The 11,739-nt window shown below is 39.2% G+C and overlaps 1 protein-coding gene across 1 annotated transcript; it reads right to left on the minus strand.

Moving 5' to 3' along the window:
- Nucleotides 1-519: 519 nt before the first annotated feature.
- LOC107739717 (lactase-phlorizin hydrolase-like) lies at nt 520-10,742 on the minus strand. Its single transcript, XM_016551925.1, has 17 exons — nt 10,160-10,742; nt 9,613-9,683; nt 9,439-9,522; nt 9,153-9,252; nt 8,977-9,061; nt 8,209-8,899; nt 7,485-8,130; nt 5,417-6,973; nt 4,940-5,208; nt 2,909-3,199; nt 2,613-2,811; nt 2,292-2,494; nt 1,794-1,900; nt 1,584-1,715; nt 1,269-1,492; nt 865-1,110; nt 520-731 (listed from the first exon to the last, which is right to left on the minus strand). Exons 1-17 carry the CDS (start codon nt 10,740-10,742, stop codon nt 520-522), a joined length of 5,700 nt encoding a protein of 1,899 aa, XP_016407411.1.
- Nucleotides 10,743-11,739: the final 997 nt, after the last annotated feature.

Genomic DNA, 11,739 nt, shown 5'->3' on the forward strand with positions numbered 1-11,739 from the left:
GTTCTGCAGACGTTTTCCTCTTTTGTTTTTTTATCTGCCATCTCTATCTTTCTGTCGCTCGGCTCGGCTAATGTCCGTCCCATGCACTGAACGCGCTCTCCTCCACATCACGAGTAGACACGCCCCTTACTGCTGATTGGCTACAAGTTTGTTTTGCTATTCGGCCCGAATCAGTTTTCTAAAGTGTTTTTGAAAAATCACATACCCTGCCTTTAAGTGAACTGATATTTTACCACTGGAGAAGGCTGAGGCAATTGCCGATATTTTTTTAAAAGACATATTTACAATTTATTAAAACACACTAACTGTGAAATTAGACATTTGACACAGAATTCATTCTTTATGTTCGCTTGCAGGTTTTTTTCTTTCTTTTTTTATTGCAACACTTTCACCCGTAATGGGAAAGTAACATTTTATGATGAAAAGAATAATTTACATTTATTATGCAAAGAATAATTTAGAATTACACTTTTTTTGTTTAATAATTATCTTTACACAAAACCATATAGATTAGGATATTCAGAACTTGTCTTTTTTCTCAAGGTCAATGTGTTCCTTTACAGGACGTTTTTGTTTCTTGGACGTCTTGACAATTCCATACACCAAGAGGACAACAGCAACTGCTGCAATGATGGTGAGACTGAAGAGGACATTAAGAGACCGTTCAGCATCAGGACCTGACACTTCCAAACCCAAGAAACTGACCAACAGAGGTGGAGGAGTAGATCCTGTAAACAAGAAAAGACTCAGTCGGATGGATGGATGGATGGATGAACGAAACAACAGAGAGAACGACAGACAGAAAAAAGGATACAATTAACAAACAAATGACCGCTAAATAGACAGATAGATACTACAGATAGTGGATGTCACCTTCAGGTTCATGGATCTGACATTCATGTGGACTTTCTCCTGGGCTTATGAAGCCATTGCAGTTGATTATTGTAGCATAGTTCCAGACAGATTTCTTAGGAATTCGTGGTAAAGAAGGATCTGATCGATTTACATAGAAAAAGCCGAACTTTTCATCAAAACCCGTCGCCCATTCCAGATTGTCCATTAGTGTCCAGGCAGCATAGCCGCGGATGTCCACACCATCCAGCAAATACGCTAAAGAATGAAATGAGATTTTATGCAATTATCACAAATGAATTTTTACCAACAGTCTAAAATTTAAAACAAACAACAATAATAAAAATGCGTGGAACAGCATCACAGAAATCTCTTGCGTAATGCTGTCGTTTCTGATGAAAAAAAAATCTCTTTACCTTTCAGGGCCTGATTGATATAGTTATCATAGTAGTGGATTCGGTGAACATCATTCAGATTCATTGGCCCTCGTTCTGATACTCCATTCTCTGTAATGTAAATAGGAGGGTCTCCATATTCCTCCTTAATGAAATTCAGAATTTTTCTGAATCCCATAGGGGTTACTTTTAACCAGAAGGATCCAGAATCCAGCCATGTGCGATCCGCAACTGTTCCTGCACCCCTGGAATAGATGACAGCATAATATAGATGCATGCTTTAAACAAATTGGGCCTAAAACAGTGTGACTACGCTGATTAAAACTAAAAGGCTACCTGTCTGCATCATAATGCTCGAGGTTCTTGTAGTCCATGTTATAGGCTAAGACAGTGGTGTAGTGGTTAAATCCAAAATAATCATGAGTACCCTTAATTCTCGCTACTTCTGCAGGAGTAAATTCTGGAAGCCTGTTAGATGTCAAATGCAAATGTAAAAGCATTCATAAGCATTTGAATACAAGGCTTTGAATTCCTCACAAAAATTACCTTGATTGCGGTCGGCCAGCCGCTAAACTTCTCTCTCGAATGATGTTCTTCATTAAATCGCTGTAATCTCCATTGAACACCGGATGAGCAAACCAACCAATCTGGAACTGTTTCGAGAGATGAAAATGAGCAGCGCATCATTATTTATTCATGCACACGGTTATTGTGATTTTAGTATCATTACTATACTACCTTAGAATTTATTAATATTTTACATTTTACATTTTAATGAAAATTTTAGCTAAAGTTTTGGTAATTTTGTTGCATGTTTTAGTCATTTGTGTTAGTTTTTGTTTATTTCTTTTTTAAAATATGTCTATTTTTTTTATCATTTTTTAAAAATTGCCTTGGCAAAAAACTGAAATAAAAGAAAGTTTACATTTTCCATTTTATTTTAAATTTATTTTATTACAATTAATAAATGTTTTTAAAAAAAAATTTGTTTTACTTTAACAACACTTTCGTAGTTTAAATATTTCTGCATCCATGACACTGTACCTGAACTACACGCAAGGCAGCATCAGCGTCTTCCTGTTTGTATGGGTTTCTCGGTTCAGCCCAGTCAGAATTTATTGTGATGCCAACAATGCCACCATGTTTGGCACGATACTTATCATTATACACATGCCAGGCCTCAGCATGAGCTTTGATGAGGTTGTGTGCCACAATATATGGCGCAGTGCCTGGTCTGAAACTTATACCTGGACAGAAATAGAACATCAAGAACCTTATGTTACATTATTAACTGTTAGCAAAGAAATCTATAAGCTAAATCATATTTACAAAAAGGAAAAAGATCATTTTCAGTGCGAATGGTACCTGGTGCTGCACTTCCATAGCCATGTCCTACCATTGCAACATTGTAGGGTTCATTTATAGTTATCCAGAACTTTACTTTGTCTCCCAGACTGTTAAATACAACATCAGCGTAGTCTCTGAATCTATCGACAATTGTGTCATTCTCCCAGCCACCAACATCCTGGAGTGCTTGTGGAAGATCCCAGTGGTACAAAGTCACCTGCCAGTTCAAAATGATTAACAGAAATGAGTCAAATTCTTTTAGGCTACCAGAGCAATAATTTTTTTTACATGCAATTTTATTAAAAATATTTGACCTGTGGCTTGATATTGGCTGCCAAAAGAGCATCCACTAGCCTATGATAGTAGTTGAGTCCAGCTTCATTAATTTTCCTGGTCGTTCCATCTGGCATAATTCTGGGCCATGAAATAGAAAACCGATAATGGTTGACCCTCAGTGTTTTGAGACTATTGATATCCTCAGCGATCTTGTTGTAGCTGTCACAGGCAATGTCACCGTTTTCATCCTGCGATATCTTTAAAGCAGTATGAGCAAATTTGTCCCAAATGCTGAGACCTTTTCCATCGGCTCTCCAGGCGCCCTCTATCTGTAGTGTTTGAGCATAACATGAAAAAATGTCATAACTTGAAGTTACTCAGAACAAATACGATTCATTTCGATAGTCCACTTTAGATATTCTACTAACTATAAGTAACTTTGCAACTACATTTAAACTCATGCATTTGCATCTACATGTAAACTAACTCTCAGAGTATTAGTAGAGTATTAAAGGGGTCATATGATGCGATTTCATTTTTTCCTTTCTCTTTAGAGTGTTACAAGCTCTTGGTGCATAAAGAAGATCTGTAAAGTTGCAAAGACTAAAGTCTCAAATCCAAAGAGATATTCTTTATAAAAGTTAAGAGTTAGCCACACCTACCTAAAACGGCTCGTTCGAACATGCCCCCACATATCTACCTCACTATGTGGGAAGATTTGCATAACGCCGCCCAAATGTTCACGCAAAGAAAGAAGGCGTAACTTTTATTCTCACTGTAGTATTGTTGCCGCTGCCGCCATGTCCTGAAGACGCTGTGTGCTTCGTTGTGAAAGCGAAACTACTTTGTTTGGTCTTCCAAAAGAGGACGATATCCGCTTCGTCATGCCTAGAGCTGATCTGTGCTGGTCGCTGAGGAAATACATCAACTTAGTGCTGTGGATCGCCGGATTGGCTTTCACCGTTTTCACCGCTCCTTCGCCGGGACCGCCGTTCTCGACCCCGCCGCCTCAGCTCACTCTTGCCCGGCTTCAGCTCAGGCTAAGCCGGGGCTTTCGCTCATGCTAGGCCGCTGTGTTTTTCGTTGTGAAAGCGAAACTACTTTGTTTGGTCTTCCAAAAGAGGACACGACTACAAATCAGTGGTTAAGTTGTATTTACAACACTGTTCCAGAACAGTTTAACCCAAATATTCAGATGTGTGCAGCACATTTTATGGAGGACTGTTTCCTGATCCTGGGAGAGTAGACTACAATGCCGGCAGTTCTGACTCACATTCTGTAAGTACGTTTTCATTTAAAGGATTTGCTACTGATGATTCAAACGTGAGTTTTGGGCAGTGTTAGAGTAGCACTTGTTGTTTGTCATTTCTCTGATCACAAATGCAGACAGGGTTTTATGTTTACGCGGCGCAATGCAACGCAACGCGTAAAACGATAGTATAAGTCATTATAATCTGTAATTATGTCCCCACTGGATGCAACAAATGCCTCGTTTGTAATGGGTTTTAATGTTTTTGTCTCGTTGCTCCGGCCGGGACACGGCATCAACACAGTATGGTGAGGGGCGTAACATTTCCGTCACACGCTTGAGGTATTCGGCCAATCACAACGCACTGGATAGCTGGCCAATCACAGTACACCTCGCTTTTTCAGACCGATGAGTTTTGTAAAAATCGACGCGTTTCAAAAAGGCGGGGCATAGAGGAGAAACAATAATGTACAGTATGTGGAAAATAATGTGTTTTTTTTACTTTAAACCACATAAACACATTTCATTACACCAAATACACAAAATAATGTTCTTTTTAGCAGCATCATATGACCCCTTTAATAGACTTTTAGGTTCTGAGTAGGGTTAGTAGAATAAGTTGACATGTACTTGCAAATGTACTTATAGTCAGTAGACGTCTGTTGGGGAACCATCAAAATAAAGCATTAGCAAATATTGAGCAGACAGTCTACTAATACTTTAATAACTTGTAGTTGACATGTTGTAAAGTTACTTATAGTCAGCAGAATGTCTAAGCTGGACTATCAAAATAAAGTGTATTTGTTCAAATGGATTGTACCTGATAGGCAGCGGTTGCCGTGCTCCATATAAATCCCTCTTGGAAATGTCCATATAACATTTCTTCCTCCGCTGGCAGTGGAAAGCCATTATTTCTCATTATTTCAAAGTAGAGGTGAGCGGAGCGCTTCGGAGTTCTCGGCCAACTTGAATCTTTAAAGTTTACATAGTGTAGTCCATAGCCAACAGTGTAGCCTTTCAGCCACTCAAAGGAGTCCATTAGAGAGGTAGCAATGTAACCCTTAACACGTACCCCATCCAGATTGTGTGCTAAAAAGAGAATGCATGTAAATGTGTGTCAGGTTGAACAGTTGGCAGTATAACACTATTACAAACATTAGGCCGCATTTACTATTAATAATATAATAAATAAATATATCTAAAATGTAGATTCTGTAATAGCATTAAAAACAAATTTTTATTTGGATTCTATGCACAAATATGCGCAGTTAGTGAATGAGAACCATTGTTAGCATACCTTTAAGAGCCTCATCAACATAGGTCTTCAGGAAGAATATGCGATCAGTGTCATCAACTGTTATGGCAGTGTCTGTAGCTACACCATTTTCCGTAATATAAATCTCAGGGTCTCCATACTCTTCCTTTAACCAGTTAAGAAGTCTCCTGAGTCCCCAAGCAACAGCCTTCTGCTCATTAACAGCTGTATTTTCAGAGCCATCTGCATTGTCCTTTTCAAGATCCTGATCTGTTTGATAAGACTCAATATTTAGTCTGCTGGTCACATGACGCACGACTTTGGTAGTGTATGTGTTAATGCAGAACACATCAGCTGTTCCTTGGATAAAGGCTTTGTCTTGGTCAGTAAAAGAAGGCAACCGGGAATCTGTCAAGCCTTGAAGTTCACTTTTATTGCCAACCTGCCACTTCATGGCATCAGGGTAGTCGCCATTTTTAAAGATGGGGTGTGCAAACCAACCAAGCTGGAACTGAAGGGCTCGATCAGCAGCCACCACCTCTCGAGGGACATTGACATCTAGGGGTTCTGTCCATTCAGCGTTCAGACTAATGGATACCAGACCTCCTTGAGATGCCCTGTATTTCTCATCATAAGTGTGATATGCTTGAGCATGAGCTTTCAGGAGGTTGTGTGCAACCTTGTATGGAGCATCTCCGGGTTGCTTCACATTAGGTGGAATTTGACCCAGTCCATATCCAGACCATGCAATTGTCTGGGGTTCATTAAATGTGTTCCAAAACTTCACCCTGTCTCCAAATGTTGCATAGCAGAAGTCACAATATTCACTGAATATGTTAATTATTTCAGGGTTTTCCCAACCATTTATGTCCTGCAAAGCCTGTGGCAGGTCCCAATGGTAGAGAGTCACCATGGGTGCAATATTGTTTGCTATGAGACCATCTATGAGCCTGTTGTAGTAGTCCACCCCCTTCTGGTTAAGAGAAGATTTATAGCCATTGGGAAAAATTCGAGACCACGACAGGGAGAATCTGTAAGTCTTCACTTTCAGTGCTCTCAACATGTGTAGATCCTCATCTATTTTGTTGTAACTGTCACATGCAACATCACCATTGTCATTGTTTGGGATATTACCAGGTTTTTGAGTGAAAGTATCCCAAACACTTGGTCCTTTTCCATCCGCATTCCAGCCACCTTCTACCTGATATGCTGAAGACGAGACACCCCAATGGAATCCCTCTGGAAATGTTCCGTAGTGATAAAGCTGTCTCTCAAACTTGGTCTGAGGAGAGAACTTTTCCCAAACAACCTTTGCTTTTGAAGGAACTTCAGATGGTGGCAGACTAGGGAGTCTTGTGATCTCAATTTTATTTCCATATATTTGCATGTTACCCTTTGCTGCAGTCTCAGCAAATCCATTTCTCTCAATCACCTTTGAGTAGTAATATGCTGATGCTTTGGGGGTTCTCGGCCTGTCAGGATCTTCAAAGTCCACATAGTGCAATCCAAATCGTTGACTGTAGCCTTGAGGACCCTCAAATCCATCCATTAGAGACTGGACTGTAAACCTCTGGATGTCAATTTCATCCAAATGCACAGCTGTTTGGACAGAAAGATGTAGTTAGTGAACTATAGATAGCAATGTTTTACTATATAGTCTGATATTAAGGTTTGGCAAATATTTTGTTACATTGGTAGAAGATTGTGTTTAAGTCAGTCTGTCTCAAATCTTGTAAGGCTATTGTTCATAACTTGCTGCTTTGTTGTTGGTGACCTAAAACTAAGATCAGTAAAATAATTGCGGATTCTAACATTTTCATATTTTCAGCCCCCTGAACTATTCATTAATTCTAGTCCTCATATCATATGAAAGTATGGCCGACAACAATCATAGATTTTTAAGATTACATACCCTATATATGGCTTCCTAGATTAGGTGTTTTTGGCCTGGAAATAACGAATATTATATAATGAATACTTTAAATTTAAAAATGTAGACTATAGGTTTAAGTCACCAATTCTCTGATTTCACACAGACTGACCTGTTATCACTAAAAAGACTAATATAGTCTTAGTTTTAAACATTGACAAGTTTTCTTAAGATGCTTACTTTTCATTGCCTCATTAATGTAAGCTTTGAGATAGTCAACACGCTCAGTGTCACTGAACACATCGCCATTGTATTCAGTTGGCATTCCATTTCCTGTGATGTAGATGGGTACCTTTGTGATGGACGTGTACTCCAAAGAGATGTAGTTCAATAATCGTCGAAGACCCCACGGAACAGACTGGATCCAGTCAGAAGCTGTGGGGGGCCATGTGGGGTCAGTATGAGTCTGGAAGTCCCCAACGTTATTCGGTCCAGCATCGCAGCTATTCAAGCTCTCACTAACCAGTCGGGAAGTGTGGTGGTTAAGTCCAAAGAAATCAACTGTGCCTTGGATTCTTTGTTTCTCAGCCTCAGTGAAGACAGGGAGTCTTGCCAGCTCTTTACCACATAAATCTTTCTTTTTCTCAATTTGTTCCTTTAGCACGGCTGGGTAGTCTCCATCTACAAATATGGGATGAGCAAACCAGCCCAGCATGAAGTTCAGATAACGCTCAGCTGCAGCTACATCCTGATCACTTGAGGGATTCCTCGGCTCTGCCCAATCAGAGTTAAGAGCAATGCCCACTTTTCCACCGTGCAGTTTTCTGTAATTATCATTATAAATATGCCAGGCTTCAGCATGAGATTTTAGAATATTGTGTGTCACCTGCAAAAACAAACACAATAAATGTCACTTTCTAAAATGATAAAAATATATGGTGCTTTCTCAGATTGTCAGACACACCTTGTAAGATGCGATTATTGGGTCTTTCACACTTGGGGGATGTTCCCCTGTTCCGTAGCCCAAGTTGCTCACTACCCACGGGCTGCCGAAGGTGATCCATGTTTTGACTCTGTCTCCATAATGAGAGAAGCAGAAGTCAGAAAATACTTTGAAAGCTTCCACAATAGAGTCGTTTTCCCAGCCGCCTGTGTCCTGCAGAGCTTGGGGAAGGTCCCAGTGATGCAGGGCAACAGTGGGCTCGATGCCGGATTGTAGGAGCGTATCAATCATCTTGTCATAATAAGCAACAGCCTTTTCAAGCAAACTTTCTTTGCGTCCAGTGGGGAAAATGCGAGCCCAGGAAACTGAGAACTGATAATTAGGTGCCATCAAGCCCCTAAGCAGATACACATCGTAGTCCACCTTGTGATAACTATCACAGGCCAAATCAGTGGTCTGGTTTTCAAAGACACGATCCTCATGGCTAAATCGGTCCCATATGGTCTCGCCCTTCCCGTGTTCAGCCCATCCACCCTCCACTTTGAAACTCTCACTGGAGACGGACCATTCAAAATCAACTGGGAACGAGGCACTCAGAAACTGATCGCGCTCAGCTTCGGTTTGACTTCTGAATTTCTCCCAGACCTTTTGGTATGAGAATGCAGAAGCTGATTTCTGATGGGAGACTGTCTTAGTATTTTCCATCTGAAAACTAAATGAGAACATACTTGTTATGCTGACTTAAAAATAGCTATTATATTATATGTACCTTTTTGGTCTCAACTTTACCTTTTGAGTGTTTCTTCTTGATCTAGCTTCTCAAAAAGGTGTGTGATGTCACATCCCATGATGTCAAGGTCTTTGCTCTGTAATACTGACAAATAGGTTAACATCTGGTATTTTAATTCCATAAACAACATCTTAGAAATTGGACACATCACTTAAAGAAATATGCTAATTCTTACTTCCAAAAATTGCATGAAGTGGCTGGAAATAATCTTCATATCCATCACAGTCTTTGACTGTCAGCTGATACATAAGGATGGGCTTTTGACCACTGCCAATCTGAAACAAGAGTGTCAAGTGTCATTTCACTGTCCTGAAATGTTCTGTCACATCAACCAATTTAAGCAGTCTTTGAATATTAAAAGTCAGCTTAGTTAAGTCTTATGGAATCTGATGACTATTCAATGGGATGATCTATTATAAAGATAATTATATAATACTTTTAGAGCCACAATAAATCATTACCTGTAACTTCCTCAATTCCTCCGTAAGAGGTGTCTCCAATTTGCAGTTGTACTGCATATGCAGAGAGATGAAATCCACATATGCCTGAAGATGAGACAAGAGAAGTATGTGATAAATTACATAATATTAACTATTCACCGGCAAAATATATGATGAACTGTCTTGAAAACTTACCATGATTTTTGACCCCATTTGATAAATGGAGTTAATATCACTGGCTCTGATCCCAAGAGAAAAATTAAGGGCTGAAAAAAAAAAAAAAAAAATATATATATATATATATCACTATGAAAGACACCATCATTGTATCATTGTACTATTATAAAGGACTATGTAACGGGGGGAACGGGACTTGTTGTCACACTTTTATTCCAGTGAATATAATAATACTAATATTAAGTTTATTTGGATTTTTTTTTTCATTACATGGGTTGTCACAATGGGCCATTAAATTAGCTATTTAGTTTTTCCCCCCAGCTATATTTAAACCATAAAACAATTTAGCATATTATTTATGAAACTTATGTAAAAAGTATCATGCAAAAATATCCACCCATTATTTGGTTCAGCAGAAATCATAATTAATAATTTGTATAATATTACATTCAGTTTTTACTCAAAACCTACCGAGTTACTGAGAGTTTGCCCATGACAACTATCCCTGATCTGTTTTGTGTACATGAAACATTAATTTAATAAATTAATTAAACTCATGCCTTACCTTTGAACATTTGATGATAAACATTATAAACATTTGCATGGGACTGGACAGCATTTTGAAGTTGCACTTCATGTAGCTCATGCAGGTGACTGAACGTGATGAATGTGTCCACAAGATCCCTAAATGTATTGAACACAAATCCTGCATACTGCTGAAACATCTGCATGAGTAACAGATTCTCCCAGCCTCCAAATCTGGCTCTGAAGAGTTCTGGTACAGCAGAACGATGGAGCACCAGCAGAGGTTTGATGCCTGATTCAGTCAGGTGCTGCACAAGCATCTTGTAGCACTGCACAGTGTCTCCATGCGGCTGGTTGGGATCACCTGAGGGAAGGATGCGAGACCAGGACAGGGGAACTTTAAAGTGGGTCACCCCTCTGCTCTGAAGGTACAGGAAGTAGGCTCTGGATTGTTGTGGCAGTGGACCTCCACAGTTAAACACATTGTCTTCGTCTGAAGGTGAAGTCTGGCTGGTGGTCAGAGGGCCCGCAAGTAACATGAACTCCTGTTGCTCTGCATTACTGGAGCTCCAAAAAACAGCCAACAAACCTAGAGAAAGAAATCCCTCTAGGACCTTCATCATGACTGTTTTGCAAAGGGAAAGAGCGTTAAAAGCTCTTCATAAGTACTACTGCTAATCTAAGAGGGAGGCATACACATCAGCGTCACAATCACGCAGTTTAACTTTAATACAACTAGTAGTACAGTTTATGGCAGTCGTTAAGTTTTTATTATATAAACTCTGGACTAAGATAAGTAGGGTTGCCACCTTCAGCGAGGCAAAATAAGTTTGCTTAAGGTTTTTTTCCTAATTTAGCAAAAAAAAATTTGCTTGAATTAGGATTACATTATTATGTAATCATTTGTCCCATTTTTATCTAAACAAGTTAGCATTTTTTAAACTTTTTAAAATGCCAAATTGTTTATGACATATATGATTATTTATTATGTATATATTTATGATTAATATCAATGATAAATTAATAAATAGGGCCTAACATTAATTATAAACCAAGCTCTGATAATGTATGGAATATTATATTAACAGACAATCTAAATTTTTAGAAAACAATAGGCCTATACCTTTAGAAGCACGCATGTGTCTGTCACTTTAAAGGTATGGTTCACACAAAAATGAAATGAGTCATAATTTACCTGGATAAAAACCTGCATAAAGTTCTTTCTTCTGTTGAACACAAAAGAAGATACCTTGAAGAATGTGTCTCAACTAAACAGCTGCTGGTTGTAACTTCCATAGTAAGGTAAAAAAAAAAAAACTATCAGAGTCAATGGGGACCAGAAACTGTTTGGTTACCCACATTATCTTCTTTTATGTTCAACAGAAGAAAGAAATTATTACAGGTTTATATGGTCCTTACTGCAGAACACAAGATCCAGGGGGCGAGGTTGGACCCAGATCCAACTCCTCCCACCTGGCCCTGTCCCAAATGGAACACTTCATGTGCACTTGCGGTCTTACGGACTTACAATGGCCGCCGCGTGCGCGTGTCCGTTAAGTCCACAAGACCGTAGGGTGTCCCATTTGTCATTTTAGCGTTCAGAAGGGTGCTCGCGAGCGC

Source organism: Sinocyclocheilus rhinocerous, unplaced genomic scaffold (genome assembly GCF_001515625.1).
Source record: "Sinocyclocheilus rhinocerous isolate Xijiao unplaced genomic scaffold, SAMN03320098_v1.1 scaffold1482, whole genome shotgun sequence".
In the NCBI taxonomy this organism is placed as follows: domain Eukaryota; kingdom Metazoa; phylum Chordata; class Actinopteri; order Cypriniformes; family Cyprinidae; genus Sinocyclocheilus; species Sinocyclocheilus rhinocerous.